The following is a 25,546-nucleotide window of genomic DNA, read 5'->3' as shown; positions in this document are numbered from 1 at the left end:
GGGCTTGGATATCATGCAATAATCCAAGTGCTAAACTGACAACTCTAACCTAGTGAATGAAAGCTTGCTGTAGCTTGTTTCCAGAAGAATGCCAAAAACCATCATAAAAACCAAAGGATGCGCCTATCCATCTTCCTTCCTATTAGAGATAGAAATACAGTCCATGTCCTGTGACCTTCACTGAAAAGTCATTCATATTCTCTGTAAGTGAATAGAGAGATTTTGGCATTTCTCAAAGGCAGTAATCTAAATTTATTAATTAAAGTTTTAAATACTTTTAATTGCACTTAATACTATAATTTTTTTTTCTAAACTTTGGTCTTCATTTCTTTCAACGAATACTGAGTTTATTCTAACTGTCAGGCTCCGCCCTAGGTGCTGGGGACTGAATGCTGCCCTCCAATAGGATGGAGACTGAATGCTGCCCACCAACAGGACAGTGCCTCCATGGATGGGACTGTGGTAGGAGAAACTGGCATTGATCAAACAATCAAATGAAAAAATAGAAAATTGCATGTGACAAAGGCCACAAAAGAAAAAAGGAGGATCTGCAAAAGTATAATAGAATTATTAAAAAATAAAATAAGTTCTGACATAGTCAGGAAGGATAGAGAAAGCTTCTCAGAACATGATCGTTGAGGTGAGATCTGAAGATACAGCAGGAGAGAACTGGGGGTGAGAGTGGGGGTGGGGAGAGCGAGGAGAACCCTCCAGGTAGAGAATCTCTAGCTTTATCTCTTTGAGATTCACAGAGACTACTCTAGGCCCTGATAAAAGGATGGATCAATGCTTTTACCAGGATGAGGTATCAATTGTTTACTGAGGATCTTGTCCCTCATAGGCAGAGAAAAACCCAGTGAGGCTCCAGATCTGAGCCTGTCTCCCTAGGAAAAGCAAACCCAGGATCTGGGTATCCTGCCTGCTCATTTTCCTTGAATGAAGATGAACTCTTCCCCATCACTTATAGGGAGGAATTGCATAGGTGCCGGCTGCCTTGGACGCTCTTGGTTTAGCACGTGCTCCCCAGTCTCCACAACAGGGAGTGGGATATTCAGTACCACTGCTTGTGAGTAGAACAGTAATGCACTCCTATTTAGGGTGGTTGGTAAACACAGCTGCTGTCCACAGTATTACAGGAAATCATTTGCATCATTCATTTGGGTGGGACCCTTCTGGTTAGTACTACGTCTCATTAGAGAGATTTCTCCAGGGTGGACGCTGTGGTTTCTGCTCCGGAAGCCAAGTAGGAAGGGGCCTCTTCCACCCTTCCTTCCTCTCCCTGCTCTCTCTTCCCTGGTCCCTTTTCTGCCATCTTTGTCACTTGCTCACTAAGTCCCGTCAGCTGGCTCAGATGCTGAGATCCTGTATGTGAGAGTAGAATAGACACTTAAAATTGGGACACTTTAGGTCTCACTTATTCCTGAGATATCAAAAAAGGGGGGAGGACAACATCAGCTTCAAGCCTTGTCCCTTTTTTGAGTCAAAAAAAGGACCAATGAAGCTTGGAGCTATTTCCTGAATCAGAGAAAAAATAGGCATAATAAAATTAAATGGGATCCATATTAATTTATAAATAAATGGAGCACATCCCCTCAAATAAAGTATGTAGAAAGCCTCCTGGACCAAAAATCTTCATAAAACCTGTCCGGAATTTTCCCTCTCACCTCGTTTTTACACACCACACACACCTGTTAGATTCTATTCCACCACAGGGCAAGCAGTTAGAAAGAGGAAGGTGCTGGCTTACTGAAAAAGAAATTGTTGCGATGGCAACTCTTGCAAAGACGTTTGCTGTCTATTCCCACACAGCTGTTTTCTCTTCGTGTTCTTTTTCTTCCTTTTCTCTTTCTCTTCATCTCTTTCCTTTGACCTCTTTAGTCTCATCTATTCCTTCACTTCTCTAATCTCTCCTGCCACCTCTCGTATTCATCCTGCTTGCTTTCCTCATCACTGTCATATAATCATTCATTCACTACACACTTATCAAAAGCACTTGCATGTTCACTGCAGCACTATTTACAATAGCAAAGTCATGGAATCAACTTAGGTGCCCATCAATGGTGGACTGGATAAAGAAAATGTGGTACATATACACCATGGCATACCATGCAGCCACAAAAAAGAACAAAATAATGTCCTTTGCAACAAAATGGATGCAACTAGAAGCCGTTATCCTAAGCAAATTAATGCAGAAACAGAAAACCTAATACTGCATGTTCTTATAAGTGGCAGCTAAACCTTAGGTGCACATAGACATGAAGATGGCAACAATAGAAATTGGAGACTACAAGGGCTGAAAAACTCATTATTGAAATCATTCTCTAGACATAAATCTATCAAACATTGTACAGAAAAAAATGAAGATGATAGTTTATTTATCAGTCAATGATATTTCTTCAGTGTATTTGATTAAAGTGTACAATAACTGGTAATACATTACTGGTGTCAATGTTTAGTTGAGTTGATATAAAAAATAAAGCATTTTGTAAAGAAAAAAAGTTTTGGATATACCAGCTCCTATGTTAGGCTCAGAGGATGTATTAACAAGAAAGACATGGTCATTGCCCTCATGAAGTTTTCATTCCGGTGAAGGGTAAAGGACATAGCATAACTATATGAACAAAAAGTAAATAAATTAATTAAATAATTTCAAATTGTGGTAAGATTTAGAGTGAAAACAAAAATAGCACTAGAGAAATATGGGAAAAGAACTAAGCAAGGTATGTCATTTAGGCGATCTCGGCTCACTGCAACCCACAACCTCCGCCTCCTGGGTTCAAGCGATTCTCCTGCCCCAGCCTCCCAGTAGCTGGGATTACAGGCACCTGCCACCACACCCGACTAATTTTTTGTGTGTGTGTGTTGTGTGTATTTTGAATAGAGACGAGGTTTCACCATGTTGGCCAGGCTGGTCTCAAACACCTGACCTCAAGTGATTTGCCTGCCTCAGCCTCCCAAAGTGCTGAGATTACAGGCGTGAGCCACACACCCAGCCTAGATCAATTATTCTTAATTTCTTTTTTCCCATAGACTCCTTTAGAGTTTGGTGAAAACTGTCCATTGATTCTCCGAGTAGTCTTTGAAAAATATAAAATAAAATACATGGAATTAAAAATATAGCAATTATACTGAAATATAGATCTATTCACACATCTTTTGGGAGTCCACTGACCCCCAGGTTAGATTCTTTGTAAAACATCTTAAAGAGTTTGGATATTATTTTAGATAGAATAGGAGGTAAAAATAAGGTTGTAATCACTGGTATAATATAGTATGATTTATGTTTTAAATGATTACCACATGGTAATTGATTTCATATGGCCAATAATGGAAGCACTTAGAAGGCAACTTTACTGCTGTAGGAAAGAAATAATCCTAGCTTGGACTCAGATAGTAACTGTGGAGAAGGCTATTTCTAAAAAGTGTCACTTAGAATCTTCCCATAAAGGAACATGCATTCCCTAAGTAGAGAATAAAGAAATGGGAACGGAAAAAGTATAATAAATAAGTCTTTTTCTCTTCCTACTTCCTAAAGTCTCTCGTCAATCCTCTGAAGGTTTCCTTAGTAACACAAGTTTAGCAAACTCTTCTGAAGAGCTTGTGGCTTATAGCCAATAAAATATATAAAAAGATTTCTTTATACTTACTTGAAGCAAATATGTTTCCAGTAAATCTTAAAAGAAGTTGTTCTCCTTCTCGAACTTGGAAATGATGAGATGGCTCTGGAGGTCCCCCAAACCCTTCTAAGCGCAGGTCCTTAAGCACCTGGCTTAAGTCTTTGGAAGGCACCACTAAAACAGCTATTCTATGTGGATTGTCCTTCTGGTGAGACAGTACTATGCAGGCAGTGGTGCTGAGCATGGCTTCCTCTAAAGATTTCACAAAAGTAACCAAATGACTATTGTCCATGGTGGAAGAGAGGTGGAGTACAATAAACCTGCATGGAAGAAAGAGGTGAGACCCGAGGGAAAAATGCAGCGTCAAGAACATCACTGATATCTAATAACACCCAAGAAAAGAGCCATATCAAACAGATGTCTTTTAAAATCAAGTATTCTCAAAGCCAACAGGTTAGATTCATTACTGATTGTAAAGAAACTCTTGGCCATCAAGTAACCAGCTCAGGCTGGGCACAGTGGCTCATGCCACTTGGGAGGCGTCCCAGCACTTTGGGAGGCCATGCAGGGTGGATCGCTTGAGCCCAGAAGTTCAACACCAGCCTGGGCAACATGGCAAAGCTCAATCTCTATAAAAAAAGAAAGAAAGAAAAAAGAAACCAGCTCAAATCAAAATAAATTCTAAAACATGTTCTTAAACGAAGAAGTCATACAGTCTCAGCTCAGCTCTAAACATGGCAGCATATTTTAAGTGATATTTTAATTAGAATTACAAAAGAGCATATTTAAAATACAGAAGAGAAAGATGAGCACAATAATTTAATGACTCTCCATAGGATGCAGAATATATACCATAATTAAATGGGGATTAAAATATGCATCTCTGTGTAGGTGGGAAGGATCATTAGGATGGACCTTGGTAGGAATTGCATTGTGTCTCACCCTCCCCGCACACATACACGTTCATATGTTGAAGTACTATCCCCTAGTACCTCAGAATGGGACCTTATTTGGAGATAGGGACTTTACAGAAGTAATCAGGTTAAGGTGAGGTCATTAGGGTCTTCTCTAATCCAGTATGACTGATGTCATAAAAGAGGGAAATTTCAATACATAGAAATGCATAGAGAGAGAACACCCTGAGACCATGAAGATGGCCATCTACAAGCCAAGAAGAGAGGCCTGGGCAGATCCTTCCCTCACAGCCCTTGGAAGGAACAAACCCTGCTAGCACCTTGATTTTGTACTTCTGGCCTCCAGAACTGTGAAACAATAAGTTTCTGTTGTTTAAGCCACCAGTGTGTGGTACATTGTTAGAGCAGCCTTAACAAACTAATACAGACCTCTTTCTCTGGACTGGGCTACCCATTCTCAAATTCTTCTTCAGTGATTTGGCCTAAAAGAGGCCCTCACCCAGAACAGCCCTATATCCATAGACAAGGACTGACCAATGTGGGGATGTAAGGCCAGCCGCCTTGGTACTTGCACTGCAGAGCTCCCCGGAGGGTGTCAGGCTACAGAAATACTTCATCTGAAACCATCGTTTTTTCCATCTTCCTCCTTTGCCCTACAGGATTCACCCAAGAGCTCTCTTTCAATAAATCACTTGCTTTTCATCTCAGACTCTATTCCTAGGAAACTGGATTCAAGACAATCATAAATGTAAAACTTCCCATTATGAAATAAAAGCTATCTTTAGATATATGATCACCTGTCTCTATGAGTGGCTACTCTTCACGAACCTTAAATCTGTCTAAAACTCTTCTCATAATGGGCTGTCTAGAAAACATGGAAATGAGAAAGCAAAATGAGGGCACTGAAATAACAAATTCCGCTTATCTATACATAGTTATGAGATATGCATAATAGGAAGAGTTAATTACTATCTCCATGGTATTTCAGAAACGAAGGTGCTATTTTAAAACTATTTTGGAGTTAGCAGAAACCTGTAGTTATGAGTGCTTTCCAAAAGTACTTGTTTAACTATCATAAATGAAATTACAGATAGCATATCCATGTCAATTCTGGTTTGCATTTTAAGTACCCTTTAAAGAATGGTTAATATTTCTATTTGAAGCATAAAAATTTAATCTTATTATTCCATTTCTATAAACACCAATTATGACCATCAAGAAAGAGTATCATCAACTTTGATTGTTTTTGATGGTATTACCTCTCCAAATGTTCATACAATTCAACTGATACCAAGCCGCTCTGTATGGTTTTCACAACAACATCATCAAGCCCACACCAACCACTGTCTTGGCTTCTGAATCCCAGTAATCTCAAACATTCACTGGCATTTTTCCCAGGTTTTCTTATGGAGGCACTTTTTGTCCTATATAATGGTAACAGAAGAGATATTGGTACAATTTACATGGTATAAATCTTATTTAATACATTCAGTCTTTCGTTGTGAATGATCTAATAACAATTCATTAAGTACATACTATGTGCCAGGAATTATGCTTTGCACCAGAAATACAGAGAGCAAAGTATATAACCCTTGCCCTACAGAAGCACGTAGTAACACAGTATTATCTGATTACAGCACAAGGTGACCTGTGTGATAATTAAAGAAACGTACAGGGTGGTTTAGGAGCAGAAACAAGAGGTTTGGGAAGCTTGCAAAGTGAAAATGCTAATATTTGAGATGAGCTTTGGAGAATGACAAGCTTTCTACAACTGGCAAAATAGATTTAAGAGAGTACCCAAAAACATTAATAAACTCGCTGATGTAAACCCAGATGCTCTAGAATAGCAAAGAGTGGTTGTATAGCAAAAAAGGGAAGAGCACACACCCAGGAGAAAAACTGCCCAGTTTCAAAGCCTGGGTGACTCTGCCTGTTATGAACTGTATGACCATGGGAAAATTATTTGATTTCTTTCTATCTGTTTTCTTACCTATCATATGAAAATAATAATAGTACTGATATGGTTTGGCTGTGCCCCCATCCAAATCTCATTTTGAACTGTAGCTTCCATAATTCCCGTGTGTTGTGAGAGGGACCTGGTAGGAGATAATTGAATCATGGGGGCAGTTTCCCCCCATACTGTTCTCATGGTAGTGAATAAGTCTCATGAGATATGACGGTTTTATAAGGGGTCTCTCCTTTCACTTGGCTCTGATTCTCTCTTGCCTTCTGCCATGTAAGACGTGCCTTCTGCCATGTAAGACGTGCCTTTCACCTTCCACCATGATTGCAAGGCCTCCCCAGCCACATGGAACTGTGAGTCCATTAAACCTCTTTTTCTTTATAAATTATCCAGTCTTGGGTATGTCTTTATCAGAGGCATGAAAATGGACTAGTACAAGTACCAACATCATGGGATTAAAGGAATTAATATTTGTAAAGCACTTATAATTGTAGTGAGCATAAGTAGTATTATTATTCTAACTCTGCTTTCTGCTGTAGACACAGTCAATTTGCTTTCTTGCACAATTTTCCTTCTTGTGTAGCCTGCCCCACCCAAAGGCCCTGAAGAAATTGGCTGTATGTACCATGTGATAGTTTTCCCCAACCACAGCTCATGTGACTAACAGTATATCAATTTCCAACAGCCAGCCAATTTGATTCTTTTTCTTTGGAATTTGACTAAGTGGCCCAGGGACTATAACTTGTCACAGTCCTGTTTCTGTGGTACCTTGATCAATGAAAATTAATAAGCAGAAAGATTATTCAGAAAGGAAAAATAGATGCTAAGAGAGAAAAGGAGAAAAATCAAGAGGAGAGGATCCATATAGTCCTAGAGATGGAGAAAGCAGAGGTTCACTATTGTGGCCTCACAATAAACTCTTTTCTTGAATTCGTTTAAGTGAACATCTGTTCCCTACAACTAAAGGAAGAAAAGTCCCTAATACTGAACATCTCTGGGGAAAAATACCTAGTCTAATGATGCTACCTACACTCCACAAAGAGACAGAACCATGGTATAAGAATGGAGACCAGAATGTGAATTTCATGTCTTCATTTGTGAAGTGAACTAGAGCTACAGGCTTAAAAACCAAATTACTTTCACAGGTTGACCTGTCCTATGACCCATAGATTCAGATTAGAAACTGAACTTGATTTAAAATGTCTACTCTGAAAATTTCTTACTCTGTATTGGTTACTTCAGGGGATCAGCTAGATTAAAATTAGGAGCTTAGGGGAAAAATAACGTTTACTTTTATGCTGTTGGGTTATAACCACAGATATGGTAAATTCTGTAACCCTTGGAAGTTAATAATTTATTCACACAGGAAGTTACACTCTTACTGAATCCAGAATATTGGTCATTTACTAGAAATTAACTTCAATGTAATTTTTTTCTGATAGCATTCATTCACTTTTTTCTGTCAAAAACCTAAATTATCTGTGGAGACTGACAGGCTCCCAAGGGTAGTGGGGCTGTCCCTACTCCCAAGACCATTGGGTATATAACCTGAGCCAAATAGTGCATTGGTCATTCATTAATGCTGCTCACCAGAATATCCAGTTTCGCCCTGATCTGAATACATGACAGGGTTACACTTCCTGGCCTCTGTGGTTGAGTGGGGCCAAGTGACTAGTTCCAGTAAATGATGTGAATGAAAAAAATATGTGTCACTTTGAGGCCAAGGACTTAATTGCTAATATAGGTCCATCCAAAGGTCTTTCTTCTGCCACTGTGATAGCAACCGAACAGTAGCTGTTCTATCTAGAGTGAGGATGACCAAGAAGCAGCCTACCTTTGATGGCCATGACAGATGCAAAGATTGTCATTTAAGCCCTTGGGATTTGAGAGTTTTGCTATCATGCCATAACCTAGGCTAATCTGTGCTATATCTGTCTTCCGGTTCCAGTGATCCATTCAGTGATGGATTTGTGACAGATCTGGAGTGAGAATCAGGCCCTGCGCTTTTATGCATATTCATAGGGAAAAAGCTTCCTCTTTTCCACTGAACTTGGACTTATAAAGATGTAACTATGTTGCCAGAATGAGGAACAAGCATGTCAGAGAATGGAATTGGCACAGAGGAAAGCAGATAGAGATGAAGAAGAGAGACTAGGTTCTTCCTGGTTGAGGAAAAAATATATAGATAGATACATCCTCAGATTTTTAATTTACATATATCAAAAATTATTTTTTGCTTAAACACTTTGGATTGGCTTTCCTATCACTTAAAAGAGTCCTTAATGATATAAAGATTAAACTTAAACTTTAATAGGCACAGTCCACATTCAAATTAAATAGTCTGATAGTATACTTGTGTCTCGCAGCTGGTAACAGCTCTGCAACTAAACTATTTCCTTAATATATGCTATTAACAAAGTTTGACAACTAGTATTGTCTGACAGTGAACAGCACTTGATCAAACTCCATAAAAGGCAACATGCTGACACAGTGATAGTTCCAAAAATAGTAAAGATTTATTTTTTAAATGTGTTTATTTTAAAATGACCAATTTTGCTTGGGACTCACCCAGACAGTACTAATCTCTCTGAGGCTACTGATTAAAATGTCATGCTACTTTATCAGTGGAAAAAAATAATATATGATACAGAATTTGACAAGCATTCAAACCATCAAAATTCTCATTCTATATTGTATTTTACTTTCAGGATATTTTCTTTGTGATATTCATGATGCATAGATATTTAAACATGAATGTCACCAATGTTTTGAGGTTAACTTTTTCTCAGAAAAGTATAATGTAGTCATTAAAGTATTAATTTTAAATAGTGTGCTGTATTCAAAAAACTTCAAATATTTTCCCACTTTAAGTTATTCATGTTGATTATAAAATTCATTTAAAATGGAAAAGTAAAGGGAAGAAGAAAGTCCACATAGCCACGTTGCCTGAAGTCAAATATTATAATATATTAATACATTTCTGGTAGTTTTTATTTCTACATGTATTGTTATTTGTCTTTAAAGTGGTGAAATATTTGACATATTTTAAAACATGTCATATTTATGTTAATATTATGTCATAAATATTGCCATATTTATGTCAATATTTGACATATTTTATGACAAATTGTGTACCTTAATTTGACCATTTGTAACCGGTGTCATCATTGTCGGATATCATTTCAAATGACCTGAGTGCCTACCACACAGCTGAGAGAAACATTCGCTCCTGATGTAACTGTACATTCTGACTGTAGGTCCATCTACCCTTGGACCTTTACCCAGCTCAAGGTGTCACAGTTACAATTATTGTACAGAGAAAAAAACCCTACATAATCTAAGTAGTCCTCAGTCTTCATGTATGGTCACATTCTCTTTTGCTTTGCTGATGTTGCTGCCTCACTGCTATTGAAAACAGAAGATCCTCCATGATCTGATGCAATGTCCTCATTTGGTGTATTTACCTACATGTGCCACTATTCTGGCAATAGTTTTTAAGGTAAGGAAAAACAAGAAAACTCTCTCTCCACTGTTACGCTACATGTGGTTCAGTTATTCCACCCTGAGCTTGAGCTCCCAATGACACTGTACCTTAGTGGACCCACGCACCCTAGCCCCCAAAGTGCCCACACAGTAATTTTTTCAAAGAAATTGTCACAGTGCTAGAACTGTCTTATATTTTATCCAGTTTCTGGAAAAAAATGAGCCTAGGTCATCCTAGGATGAAATTTAGTCATCCATTCAAATTTCTTCTTCTATTATGCTATCTTTTCTTGCCAGCTGACACAGAATATCCACTTAAACCCAACAGAAATGTTTCAATAACGTTGCACCTCAGGAAAAAAAAAAGGGGGAGTGATGACTTCAATCTCTTTCATCTCAGGAGGTTCTGTTCACTCCGTAGATTTGCCTGTGTATCCCTAGGGACGATAAGATTCATATACCAAGGAGTATACAGATAAGTAGACGTATTGGCTAAGACTCTTTGGGGTACAGTTAACAGAAACCCAAATCCATTTTACTTAGTTATAAGTGAATTAATTATAGTAATCCTTGATTGCTAATGGGGCAAACAGACAAATGTGGAGGGTGTCAGATAAAAACTCTGTCTCGAATTGGAACATCATCTTTATCTAATTACTTCTCTTCTCTGCATCTTTCCTTTTTTATCTAGTATGATTAATGATCATTTTTTTTCCAGCAGCAGAAATCACGTCTGTTGACAACTCCTGAGTTTTATATCCTAAGATATGAGCTACTCCCAAAATTACCCTTTTTATTAGGCATCAGGGAATTATGATCAGCCTCTTGTAGTTCAAGTGTTTAATTATATGTAGGGATATTAATGAACATAGAAGCTCCCATTGCATCTGCATGGATAGAAAGGGCAATTTGCAGAAATTGTAGTACAGTTCCCAAAATATAAGGTATCTAGCAGGGAAAGCAATATACCCTCCAGCCTGCATTTTCTCAAGCCTAACAGTGCACAATTACATCTTTCCCAGTTAAATGGCCTAAATACCTCATAAACAATATTCAAAAGATTTTTCACAAGATTAAAAAATCTGCTCCAATGCACCTTAATATTTTGTTTCTGTAACTGGGAAATAGACACTGTTGGGAATTTTTCAAGGATAGTTTCTTTTTTATTTAAAAACTAAATTATTTCTCATTTGGCATTCCAATTCACAGGGAATCTTATTTTCTTAAGGAAAACAGTATTTATGAATTAAAAATACTCTAAGTACACTACCTCCAAGTTTAACACATGAAACAAATCTTATTTTCTCAGTAAGCATTTACTTTAATGTTTCACTGAAACAATTTTACTCTATTAAATGAGATTTGCCTGCGTTGACAATACAGCACTCATCGAGAAGCACAAAGGAAAATGTAGTATGTGTGATTTCATTATCTATAAAATTATCATTTCCTTCTTAGGTAGACTCTAAAATATCATAAATTTAATACACAAAATCCAGAATTATAAATAACAAATTTAGAATAATCTCTAGTGTAAAACAACTAGATCTTGATAAATGTGCTTTTGGATATATATTTTTTTGGCTTTCATACTTTTGAAAGAATTTTTTGATACAAATTCTTTTGAAATTTTCCAAACTCCTCTCCAAATAAAATGTGTGAAGTCAGGGTTGCAGCTAAGGGAGCAACCAGGCAGGAATGAGGGGATTCCTAAGATGGCAAACACCTTTCCTGTAATGTAGATGCAGGAGCATCAAACTGTAAGCAATAATCAAGTGAGCAGAACATGACACTGTCAGTCTTTGGGATCACAGCCATGTGGGAAAGGTGAACTTGAGACCTTCACCAAGACTATCAAGAAGGCTAATGTAGACCCAGGTAGGTAGCAGATGGTTCTCAGCAGAGGTGGGAACAAATGCCACCTTGAGGAAACCAACTCCATTACGCCTGAAGAAACTCCACGTTTGCATGCTCACAAGCAAAAGTTCTCAAACAAATTAGAAGCTAAATACCATGGATGACAGATATAAACACGCCCAAAGACTTCAGATGTTAGACTTAGCAGATTTAAGATGAAAACAACTATATATGAAAAGTTTAATAAAGGACAGTATCCCAAAAATAAGCAGGCAGGAAGAAACTCTAAAGATAATTGGGAGATTTAAATAAGGGCCAAGTAGAACTTTTTTTTTTAATTTTTTTTTTAGACAGGGTCTCACTCTGTCACCCAGGGTGGAGTGTAGTGGCATGATCTCAGCTCACTGCAGCCTCAATCTCCTGGGCTCCCACCTCAGCCTCCCCAGTAGCTGGGAAAATAGAACTTTAAGAAATAAAAAATATAATTGTCTAAGACAAAACTCAAATTATAGATTAAAAGTACATTTTTAAGGTATGCATTATTTTTGCCATTTCAAACTGGAATGTGAATAAATTGCACAGAATATGGCACATAGAGACAGGGAGATGGAAAACACAAGGGAAGTAAAACAATACGGAATTTAAAAAGAGGTGGTCATATATACACCTATTTGGAAACTCAGAAGGACAGAGTGCATACAATGGAGAAGTGCCAGCATTTGATTAGAAAGCACATAAGAACTTTTCAGAAATGTGAAAAGGCATACATCCACTTATTCAGGAAGCACAATATATTGTATTCAGAAAAAGTCTAAAATTTGTATCTAGACACATCATAGATAAATGCAAAACACCAAGTGCAAAGAAAAGATCTTGAAAGCAGCAGGCAAAATAAAGCAGATCACCCATAAAGTTATGAAAATTGCATCCACTGCAGTCTTCAGAACAGCAATAAAGAGTGACATAATATCTCCAAAGAAGTGGAAAAAATTCATTTTCATCCTAGCATGTTATATAAAATGTGGTAGGTGGTCTTCAAAGACGATACCTAGTGAACTATGCTCTCTCCCAAACAAACCAGAGTGACTCAACTTTAACGTATAGAGTGCTGCCAGAGAAGAGAAGAAAATGTATCAGGACAAATATAAGTATATGTGATCAAACAGAGAAATAATAAAAGCAAAAGAGTAATTGAAAATTTCAGAATAGTGGTTAAATTTGGTGGGGATGAGTGACTGTGGTGAGGACAAAGGGGATGGAATGAGGTGGGGCAACTAAGGAGATGCATACTTTTATCGATAATGATCAGTTTATTGTTTGATATTAGCTTTACTAGTTGTCCATTTCATTATATGGTGTGACTTACATATATTTTATAAATATTCTCAGGTATGAATCACATATTACATTTGAACAACTTAAAAACAATTGCATTGTGTAGGAAATGTCATTTTTCATGGGCAAAAACCATTTTCCTGTCTAACTATCTAAAATATTGATTGCATAGTAAGTAATGAGCTCCTATTTAATAAAGTATTGTTCCTCTTTACTGCTATGAGAAATCTTTTCTGGCTCATAATTAAATGACTCTCATCCTTTCACTAGAAATCATTCAGACATAAAGGAATATAACACAATACAGATCTTTCATTCTTAATATTCAGACTATGCTTTGGCCTCAAATAGTTTTTACCTTTTTCATTACATGGGGTATGGATTGCTTTTTGTGTTTCTGTTTCCATAGAAAATGTCCAACTGGCTTTCATTCTTTGATTAAAGAATGTTAAATAAACAGTTGAGATGGAGTCTCATTTGCTTGTTTTATGCTCCACCAGATGGAAAAAAATGCACCTACTATGTCTGAGACTAATAACAACATAGCACATTGTAATGTATCAGTTTAACATTGTCAAAAAGTGCAGATGAATTTGCAATACAATTTACATTTCCACGAGTTTACTCATTAATTTATTTAATTTACCTAATGTTTTTAGCACTTACTATGTTGCAATTGTGCTGTCATGACATATAAAAGAGAATATATATTATTGCTACAGTAGAATGTGGGATGTGTACAAAGGATGGGGTTGGCACAAAAAAATGAGCACTTGATTCCTCCTGGAGAGCTTAGGATATCTGGACAGAAAAAGAAAGAGTTGAACTGGAACTTATAGAATGGGCAAGAGTATATCAGTTAAATGTGGCAGAGGAAAGATTTTCTAGAAGACAGATTATGTACAAAGGCAAAAAAAAAAATGGCTTATTCTAGCAACTTGGCCAATTTAACTGATGACAAATAGCCATTTTCCCATTCCACAGGAATTCTGGACAAAATGTCACATAAACACACACACACACATGCACACACACACACACAATTATATGAACTCAAAAGCTGAAAAAGAAATCTCCCCTAGATCTAGACTCAAGGATCTAAAAAGCAAGAATCCTCATTCTTCCCTAGGGAACTCTAGGAATTGATTCTGTGGGTGCTCCTTCCCCTATCAGCCTCTTCTTCTCAACCCCAACCATGCACACGTGCCAGGGGCTCGAGATACAGTTTAATATCTATTCCCAGACATAAGATACAACCTCCAGCTGCACAGGGAGGGAGGTTGAACTAAGTCATGAAGCTGGAATCTCAGAAGGGCATCACTGGCCGTGAGAGAGGCATAACACTCTCTGGTTATTTGGTTATTGCTAGCAATAACCAAAACCCTTTTGCTTGTTGGCTCAAGAAAATAGTCAAGAAGCACACACACACAAAATTAATTGCTTCAGATTGGGGGAAAAGGGAGAAGAAGAACTGATATTTGTATCTGATCAAAAATTAAAATCAATACTTGGAAATGAATGTCTAAGGGCAAGAGACATAGAACAGAATCAGTATGAAATTCTGCAAGATTACGCTGTGCTCCTAGATAGATGATATGGTGTTATACATCATGTTAATAGATAGATGATAGAATAATCAATCTAAAAAAGACCATAAAATAAGTATGCTTAAATAATTAAAGGAATAAAGGAAGAAATACAGTTGGCCCTTGAACAACACAGGTTTGAATTCTGTGGGTCTGCTTGTACACAGATTTTCTTGCTCCTCTGCCACTCCTGAGACAGCAAGACCAACCCCTCCCCTTCCTCCTCCTCAGCCTACTCAACATGAAGATGACAAGGATAAAAACCTTTATGATTATCCACTTCCACTTAATGAATAGTAAATATATTTTCTCTTCTGTATGATTTTTTAATAATGTTTTCTTTTCTCTAGCTTATTTTATTATAAGAAGCAGTATATAGTACATATACCTTACAAAATATGTGTTAATAGACTGTTTATATCATTGGTAAGGCTTTTCTCCTGGTCAGCCGTAGGCTATAAGCAGTTCAGTTTTCGAGGAGTCAAAAGTTATACACACATTTTCAACTGCTTGGTGGTTGGCACCCCTAATCCCCCTGCATTGCTTAAGGATCAACTATATAAAGCATAGTAAAACAATGAAGCAGATTGGAAAAAGCACTAAGCTTTTAGAAATGTTAATTATAGTGAATAAAATGAACAATTTAAACAAATGATAATAAATTAATAATGTGTATAATAAACCTAAGGAAATTACCCAACCACATCATATAAAGTATTTAAAAATATCAAAGGAAGATTATGAAATATGGACAATAATATAAATTATGTTTAACTCATTTATATTTATGGTCATAACGGATTATTTTACTTATATTATCTTGCTTACACTTGCTCTTAAAAGTAGACACATATCACCATGCTGATGTTTTGTTTGTCTGTTTTCTTTCCGTTATCTCTCTTTCATATAAATTTTTACTTTTGATTTTTTTGCTTTTATATTATTTATGCTCAGTGTCAAATTTTAAAAATAAGAATAATACTTGCTTGTTCTCGATATCTTGAATCTTATTAAGTCAGCCTATTAATTTTATCTACTTATTTTGTAGATAAGAGCATGTGAGTAGTCCATTCTGAGAGCCCTTGTATTTAAAAACAAAACAAAACAAAAACAAAATGACTTGTTTGTAGGATGAAAACCCTGATTTCCCAATCTTGCCCTTTGAGAACTTGAGAACTTTGAAGATTTTGGTCCATTTCTATTTCCTGATATTAGTGCTGCAAAGAATAAAACTGACACCAGACTGATTTCATTCCTTTTTTACATAATCTGTTTCTGGTTAATGGATGCTTACGGAATTATGTTTTATTTAAACCTACATTTCAGTTTGCCATGTTATGTCTAAGTATGGATCTTTTTTCATAAATATTTTCTAGTAACCAATCAGCACTTTTAACTCAAGGCTTTAATCAACATCAAAAAATCAAATTCATCTAGGCCTTTGATTGTTTCTTTTTTAATGATTGCTTGGCCTCTTCTTCAATGGTACCTATAATTATTAGTTTGCAGCACTTTGAAATGACTCCTTATCATATTTTGGTCCCTTTTCATGTCAGCTTGTTAACTTTATGCCACATCCTTTTGTCCTTTCATCTTTTCTTCATCTATTCTGATGATTTTCTGCTAGTGTTTCTTGGCAATTATGTTTACTGGCTACAACTAAACTTATAAAATAGGTTTCTTTAATATTCTCCAGGTAACTGTAATTCTCATTATTCAAATGACTGTGAAATATCAGGATGATGCTCTCTCTCTCTTCCTTTGTATTTCTACAAGTTTTTTACATATATATTCTTTAGAAATCTTGGTATTGATTTGTTTTTCTTAAAACACCATGTAGGATTTTGGTTTTTTTCTTACCCTTGAATGAATGTTCTTCCACCTTTTATAGTTTGGTAGCTATTTGAATCTCTTTCTTGAATCTAGAGACGAGATCCCTTTGCATAATATCTGATTCAATTGTCAGCATCTAGCCATTTTTACTGAGTATAATTCCTCTGGACTAAGGTATGTCTTTCTCCTACCTGTGCTGACTAAATTTCCAGCGCTTTGAATAGATTGAAGGTTTCAAAATGCGCCACCCCAGCATGCATTTCTGCTAGAGTTCTTATTGTCTCCATCTTTATCTTTATACTTGTAGGAATTTTGGGATCCATAACAGCTAAAATTATTACCTTTTGTGGATCCACAATATCTTCTTTCTAGATTAAAGATATTTCATAATATTTTAATACAGAATTTAAATATAAGACATTTGACTACAAGTTTTAATCATCTAAGCTTCTTTGTTTGACATTAAGCCAGTTTACAATATTAGAAACTTACTCACCGGTTGAAATATGAAGGTGTAATCCTATTTATTGTGGCACTTGCTCTTCTTTTGTGATCTATCTCAGAATCAAGATTGCTTTTATCAAGGTATGGAGAACAAGGTAAAAATAAAGTGACTGGCTTCTGAAAAGGATAAGTTGATGGGTGCTGGATGTGAATCAGAGGGCTTGTGGATTGGACTGAGTAGAAAGTATCTTGCTGTGCTTTTAAATGTGCCACCAGAGCTGGGTCAACTGGTTGGATCTAAACAAAAAATATATTTTTTTCTTATATTTTAATAGAAAAGATGCAAACAATTGGTACATTTCTAATCCAGTTTTTTGAAAATTCTATGGGGCATAGTTTTATACATTTCTCTATACATTGTTAGCTGTAATCAACAATGCATTTTATAAAATATTTATAATGTATAAAAGAACACAGTATTAGGGCCCTTTTTACAAAGTCCTTCTGAAATCTGGGTTCCCTGTCTTATGTTATAAATAACTAAGAAACAGAATTAATTGCAGGCAACAAAATGACCTAGAAAACAAAATAGATGTTTTATAATGATTTCTAATTAGAACTATTGTTAGATCAAGTGATCTTTAGAAACTAGAAAAACATGACTTGTTTCTTTTCACATAAGAATGGTTAAAAATAAAAAATAGCTAAGATGATTCCAACATTTCAAAGTGCGTGGAAAATATCTATAAATAAGATATTTATTATATGTTTTCTTCCTAATCATTCTTCTTCACTTACCACTTACATTAACAACTGGGAGTAATAGAGAGGAGAGCATGGGAGGGGAATGAGGCTAGATGAACAGGGAATATTATTTGAGGAAATAAGTCTTGTAAAATATACATTTACATGCCCTTTGCAAATAGTGTTTGCATATATTAAATCCTTACTCCCAGAAAATGGCTGTTTCATAATTAAATATAACCAAATATTTATTATAATAAATATTTTAATTGATTATCCTCTTTTTTGCCATCCTTGCTGATCAAAATCTTTGAATTATATGAATGTTCCAAAGTCTGTTGTCAATTCTTTCATAGCCATGCAACACAAATTTTCCCAATAAATATCATAAACAAAACAACACAACACAAAAGACTAACTGGGAAAATCTTTCGAATAAAGAGAAGATTTATTTTTAATGAGATTTAATATGCTCAAAATCATTACATTATCGCTGATATCACTATATATTAGGCCATTACAACTATAAGAAAATAATCCATTTATTGTTATATTAAATCTTAGTACCTTCTTTGTTGTTTAGAACCATGCCTGATGACCCACAAAATCTATGAGCAGGAACTCACCTATTTTTAATATGTTTACCTTTAACTGCACCAGCACGGGAGAGGTAAAAACTCCTGGAGGGTAATTTAAGGATATTCGGGAATCCATGCTTGACTTAAGAGTGAGGCCTTTCTTTGTTATCGTGAACGACTCTTTCTTTAAACAAGACACAACAGAAAAGATACCCAATTTGTAAACTTTTACTGAAGCACAGGTCCCCTGTATAGAATAAAGAACATTAAAATAAGCTATAGCACCGATTTGAAAAATATTTGCTGTATAGACTCTAGGGATTGTCAAAAAATCTATACACTCTTTATTTAATCACCTACAATTTAAAATGATTCCAATAGCCTAAATGGATGGTCATTTTATGAGATTAAGTAGAAATAGATAAGAGTTTCTCAAATTTAGACTACACAATAAAAAACAGAAATAAACATACTTCGTAAATTTAAATTAAATCTTCCCCCAAAATTATGTGAATAATGGGCAATTATTTTCAGTGTTTTCACAAATATGATTGTTCCTAGAATTCTAGCCTCCATTAGCGAGAATCGATTTTAAATATTGACCTTTATCCAAAACATTCAACACTGTTCTAGGGAATCCTAAGGACTGGAATTCCATTATTCGTGTAGTTTGCTCAAACACTGTAACACCTGTGCTGTCAGCAAATTCTTTCTTCTAATAGCTCACAGTATCTTAGGTTCCCCAAATAAAGTCATTTTCTCTTTGCCTCTCCTCTGTGCAGTGGGAGCAAATGACTAAGATATTTGTGTTTCTTTTTATACAATGACATTCAAATTTGTAATGCATATATACAGACACATACTCAAGGTTTTTTATTGCACAAAAGGGAACTGCATACATAAATGAAAACAAAATGATCTTCTCCTATAATCACCAAAGCTTAAAATGAGGAGGCAGACTTACAAGTAATTTGGTCTATTCAAACTTCCCCAAACAGCAGCCGGGCTCTGCCCCAGCATGAGTGGATAATCATGCCCACACACACAAAAAAACATTTCAGGGACAATCACAATGGAAAACAGTCTCCCATTTGAAAGCTGACTAAGGAAGAGATTTCACAATATCACTGAATGAATCTGTCTCTGGGAAAATTCAGGGCATGGTGAATATTGTTAACTGGCCAGAGGGAAAATTGTGAGAGGTGAAAAAGAAAGATCTTCTAGAAACCAATGGTGGTTGCTGTGCACTTCGATCATATTTGATAGATACTGAAAGTCCAAAAGGGTTTTTAAATAATTAGAATTTTAAAATGTCATACGATCCACATAAAAATTTGGAAGTAATCCAGAGTTTAAAATGTTTTTCTTACTATAAAGATAAAAATTCATGCCTGTATTTGTTATGACAGACAATGATTCCCTCTCTCTCTCTCTCTTTCTCTTCCTCTTTCTCTCTCTTTTTTGCTTTAATTATCCATTTACTAAACATCTTCCAAACCCATTTTGTGACAAGTGGGCTACAAGCAGTTTTTGCTTGTATTGTGATAGTTACACAGACTGGCCAAAACGTAAGCGCCCCAATCAAGGGCAATGCTGACTAGACTATCATAGCCTATAAACTTCGAATACTAAATGTAAAATGTATTAGTTGCAAGAATTGAAGTAAGTAAATGTAATAGGCTTAGCTTTCATACTCAACTATAAAACCTTATTTGAAACCCAGAAAAAATAAAAATCACAATATAAATATATAATAAATAATTCCATGTATATACGAATTTTTTTACATTTATTCCCTGCCTGCCTCATCGAATGACAACTTACATAAAGCTGAAAAAGATAAATATCTTAATTGCTTAAAAAGAAGTTCAGAGGCCCAAAGAAAAACTTTAAGTATTAGTCTCCACAAACTCCATACTAAATTTATTATTTTTATTTTTTTGAGACAGAGTTTCACTCTTGTTGCCCCGGCTGGAGTGCAGGCGTGCAATCTCAGCTCACCGCACCCTCCGCTTCCCGGATTCAAGCGATTCTCCTGCCTCAGCCTCCCGAGTAGCTGGGATTATAGACATGCACCACCAGGCCCAGCTAATTTTGTATTTTTAGTAGAGACGGGATTTCTCCATGTTGGTCAGGCTGGTCTCGAACTCCCGACCTCAGGTGATTTGCCCACCTTGGCCTCCCAAAGTGCTGGGATTACAGGCATGAGCCACCACACCTGGCCTCCATACTAAATTTAGTAGTTGTTATATTCTCTCTTCACAGCATATGAATTTGTGATCATACAGAGCCTCAGAGTTATTACAATTAAAGTCTGACATGAAAATGATAATTTATTAACAACTAACATGTGTTTCTAGGCTTCCTTCTCTCTTCATAAGTTTACTATCTATTTAATTCTTACAACCATACCAGGTAGACACTATTATCATGTTTATCTCTCAGATGAAGTAACTGAGTCACAGCAAGGTTACATAATTTTCCCAAGTTCACACAGCAAGAAAGTGTAGAAACTGTATTTCAAACCTAACCAGTCTTCTTCCACAGTCCACATCTTAACTACCACATATACTTTCTCTCATGTATAGACCAAATTTCATTTCTAGACCTACTAACAATCTCAAGGCATACACACACACATACACAAATTTTTAAATTTTTTATGTATTTTCCCAACCCATGAATAATAAAAATTAAAGCTACTATCATCTGGAGATTCTAACATTCTTAAATTTAGACAAGGGTCCATCATATTAGAAATGTTGGTCTGAAGTTAGTCTAAAGCACAAAAGTAATTAAGCCATGATTTTGGTTTTGTTTCCTAGGTGAAAAAAATAACATTTGGTAGGTGTTCGACCCAAGCTCTCCATTCCTAACTTTGGCTAATCATTTCCATCCTTTGATCCTTATGGATGGCAATAAATTGTGAGCGCACTGGCACAAATTCAAAAATCCTTCCATTTATTACTAGTGGAGCAATTGTATCTACATTACAATCTATTAGTCTGAGTGATACTTATAAGAGGAGCCAAACAGCAAATGTAGATATAGCCAAGAATTTACTAACCTTATAACCTCCCTTCATTCTTTCTAGTGAATTTGGGTTTAGGTAACTTGATTGAAGGTTTATGTCACACACTTTCACCATGATATCTCTGTAATTTCCTCTGTAACGTGCAGTAAATGGAATTGCAATGCCTATTGGAAATGGAAGTCTCTTTTCCCTATCTGAGCATTCAATAGTTACGACGTTGCTAACTAACTCTTCATTATCACCCACTATTAAAGAACTCATGTGATTTATTATCCGGCATTCTAGTTGTTGTAGAACATATGATGGTGCTGTAATATAACAAGACACTTGGGGGCCAGTATCATCACTCAGCACATCAAGATACCTGGAAGGGGAAAAAGAATGTCATTTTTCCAGTTATTTGATTTATGTACTTTACAGCTAAATGCAGAAAAGCACACAGACTCTAGATCTACATTGTCTTGGTGTGAATTCCAGTTCTGATCAACCCTGTGACCTTGGGCAAGATCCTCAGCCTCTCTGTGCCTCAGTTTCCTCAATGGTAAAATGATGATAACATAATACCTATCTCACGGGAGTATGAATTGAATTAAATGAACCATTACATGTTAAGTAATTAGAGCTATGTCTGGTACACCATAGTTGTTATATATATTAGCTATAATTACTTTTGTTACTATTGTTATTTAAGCAATTGATTATTCCACAATAAGAAGCTGAAGATTGCTGCAGTTTCTTGGTAAAATCAGTACTAATACTTGAATAATTTCCTCAATTGTGAGGAGAGGGAGTAAACATATATATGAAGTATTAGAATTGTCTAAACACACTAGATCAAATGATGATGATGATTATATATTTTTAGAAAAGCTGAGAAAGATACAAAAGAACTGTAAATTTATCATTAATCATAGTAATTAGGCAAAGATTACTTATAATCCCCAAAAAATCAATCCAAAATTTTATTTTGATCATTCATTTTACTCTTTTTTAACCATCAAATTTGCCAAGGATTATAGAGTCATAGATTTGAATTCAGATTTGAGATCAGTCACTATTTACTTGACCTTACACATTAATAATTAATATTAAAATAGTTAATATTTTGCTGCTTTCTATTAAGTAGTTTTTAGGCTACACACTATTCTCACAACTATTTTATTAGGTAGGTGCTACTAACATAATTATTTTACAGATGAAAACACTGAGGCTCAGAAAATTTAACTTTCTTTTAAAGATCCCACAGATGGTAAGTTTTAGAACAGATAATTGACTCCATCTATCTTTAATGTGAAAGTCCAAACTCTTGAATACAATATCATAATTCCTCAAATCATTCAAAAGTGCTGGTTACTTTATTCATTACAAAATGAAACTAATATCTAATTCATAACAGTGTGAAGACTGAATGCGATAAAACATTTAAACTTATAATAATGTGTCGGCCTAAGATGTATGCTCAATAAATGCTGATTTTCTACATTAAAATTACCAACTTGAGTACCTCTTTTTTTACTACTTCTCATTTATACCAGTGAAGTGATTGAAATACCGGCAATGTTGAAGAGAAATAAGAGGATCTATATATATATAACATAGCATTAACGTCCAGCTCTAAAATAATCAGATTTTAGACGTTTTTCAATTACTTGTAAATAGAATTTTAAAGTACAATTTAACATAGAAATCAAAAAAATATGTAGAAATTGCAGAGAGGGTCATTGATTTATGTTTACAATTCTAAACTCATAGTTAGAAGGAATAGAAAGTGACTCAGCACATTGTTCTGCTTGAGTATTCTTTGGTGATAGTGATAAAAGTAATTCAGAAAACGAGAAACATTGTTTAATAGAGGATACAGTGACCCAGCATTGTATAACTTTAGGAATGACTCTCCTCTGTGCCTTGGAAACCATCTGAACACACTTTTCTTCCAGGAGTTATGTTTCTCAACTGACAGATGAAGTAGAACAAGGTGACTTTTAAATGATTCCATTCTCTTTAGCCCTAGTCAAATAGATCTAGGCTAGACACTAAAATACAGTTACATGGCATGGCACTGGTATACAAATAGACACATAGACCAGTGGAACAGAATAGAGAACCCTGAAATAAAGCCAAATGCTTACAGCCAACTGATCTTCAGCAAAGCTTACAAAAACATAAACTGAGGAAAGGACACCCTATTCAACAAATGGTGCTGGGATAATTGGCAAGCCACATGTGGAAGAATGAAACTGCATCCTCATTTCTCACCTTATACAAGAATCAACTCAAGATGTATCAAGGCCTTAAATCAGACCTGAAACCATAAAAAGTTCTAGAAGATAACATCAGAGGCCCAGCACAGTGGCTCACGCCTGTAATCTCAGCACTTTGGGAGACCGAAGTGGAAGGATCACCGGAGGTCGGGAATTCAAGACCAGCCTGAACAATATGGTGAAATCCCATCTCTACTAAAGATGTAAAAATTATCTGGCATGCTGGTGGGCGCCTGTAGTCCCAGCTACTTAGAAGACTGAAACAGGAGAATTGCTTGAACCTGAGAGGTGGAGGTTGCAGTGAGCTGAGATCGTGCCACTGCACTCCAGCCTGGGTGAAAGAGCAAGACTCCATCTCAAAATAAAATAAAATAAAAAAGATAACATCAGAAAAACCTTTCTAGACATTGGCTTAAGTAAAGACTTCGTGACCAAGAACCCAAAAGCAAATGCAATAAAAACAAAAATATATAGGACTTAACTAGACTCAAAAGCTTCTACACAGCAAAATAAACAATCAGCAGCATAAACAGACAACCCACAGAGTAGGAGAAAATCTTCTTAATCTATATATCTGACAAAGGACTAATATCCAGAATCTACAAGAAACTCAAACAAATCCAGAAGAAAAAACAAACAATTCCATCAAAAAGTGAACTAAGGACATGTATAAACAATTATCAAAAGAAGATATGCAAATGGTCAACAAACATATGAAAAAATGCTCAACATCACTAATTATCAGGGAAATGCAAATCAAAATCACTGTGCAATACCACCTTACTCCTGCAAGAATGGCCATAATCAAAAAACAAACAAACAAAAAAGATGTTGGCGTGGATGTGGTGAAAAGGGAACACTTTTACACTGTGGGTGGGAATGTAAACTAGTAAAACCATTATGGAAAACAGTGTGGAGAATCCTTAAAGAACTAAAAGTAGAAGTACCATTCAATCCAGCGATCCCACTACTGGGTATCTACTCAGAGGAAAAGAAGTCATTATGTGAAAAAGATACATGGATACTCATGTTTATAGCAGCACAATTCACAATTGCAAAAATATGGAACCAGCCCAAATGCCCATCAATCAAGTGGATAAAGAAATTGTTACATATAGATATTTATATCATGCCCTGGAATACTATTCAGCCATAAAGAGGAATGAAATAATGGCATTCACAGCAACCTGGATGGAATTGGAGAACATTACTCTAACTGAAGTTACTCAGGAATGGAAAAAGAAACATTTTATTTTCTCACTTATAAGTGGGAGCTGAGCTCTGAGGATGCAAAGGCATAAAAATGATACAATAGACTTTGGGGACTCTGGGGAAAGGGTGGGAGGGAGGTGAGGGATAAAAGACTACACACTGGGTACAGTGTACACTGCTCAGGTGATGGGTGCACCAAAATCTCAGAAATCACCACTAAAGAACTTATTCATGTAACCAAACATCACCTGTTCCCCTAAAACCTATTGAAATAAAAAAGAAAAGAAATTTTTTTTAATTAAAACTTTTAAAAATAAAATACAAGTATATAGAACATAAAGACATACCAGTCAAAAATGGACTGCACATATAATAGTGGTCCTAAAAATTATAATAGTGTATTATTGCTGGGCAATTTCTATGTTTAGATATGTTTAAATACACAAATACTTACCATTGTGTTATAGCTGCCTAAAGTATTCCGTATAGTAACATACTTTACAGGTCTGTGGCCTGGGAGCAATATGCTATACCATATAGACTAAGCGTGCAGTAAGCTATACCATCTAGATTTGTGTATGCACATTCTGCAGTGTTTGCACAATTGACAAAATCACCCAACCATCCATTTCTGTGAACATGTCCCCATCATTAAGTAACCGATGACTGTAATCACATTGGTTTA

The 25,546-nt window shown here is 35.8% G+C and overlaps 1 protein-coding gene across 1 annotated transcript in view; it reads right to left on the bottom strand.

Annotated features, from left to right (window-relative positions):
* Nucleotides 1–25,546, bottom strand: part of DTHD1 (death domain containing 1) — a 66,788-nt gene that overhangs the window by 36,411 nt on the left and 4,831 nt on the right. Inside the window, exons 3-7 of the mRNA XM_054485288.1 lie at nucleotides 21,422–21,752; nucleotides 18,422–18,601; nucleotides 17,085–17,329; nucleotides 5,791–5,955; nucleotides 3,648–3,937 (exon numbers count right to left, since the gene is read on the bottom strand). Coding sequence (XP_054341263.1) covers nucleotides 3,648–3,937; nucleotides 5,791–5,955; nucleotides 17,085–17,329; nucleotides 18,422–18,601; nucleotides 21,422–21,752 — 1,211 coding nt within the window. The remainder of the gene's footprint in view (nucleotides 1–3,647; nucleotides 3,938–5,790; nucleotides 5,956–17,084; nucleotides 17,330–18,421; nucleotides 18,602–21,421; nucleotides 21,753–25,546) is intronic.

The sequence above is a fragment of the Pongo pygmaeus genome, chromosome 3, assembly GCF_028885625.2.
Source record: "Pongo pygmaeus isolate AG05252 chromosome 3, NHGRI_mPonPyg2-v2.0_pri, whole genome shotgun sequence".
Taxonomy (NCBI): domain Eukaryota; kingdom Metazoa; phylum Chordata; class Mammalia; order Primates; family Hominidae; genus Pongo; species Pongo pygmaeus.
This window is presented reverse-complemented; position numbering and strand designations above follow the sequence as displayed.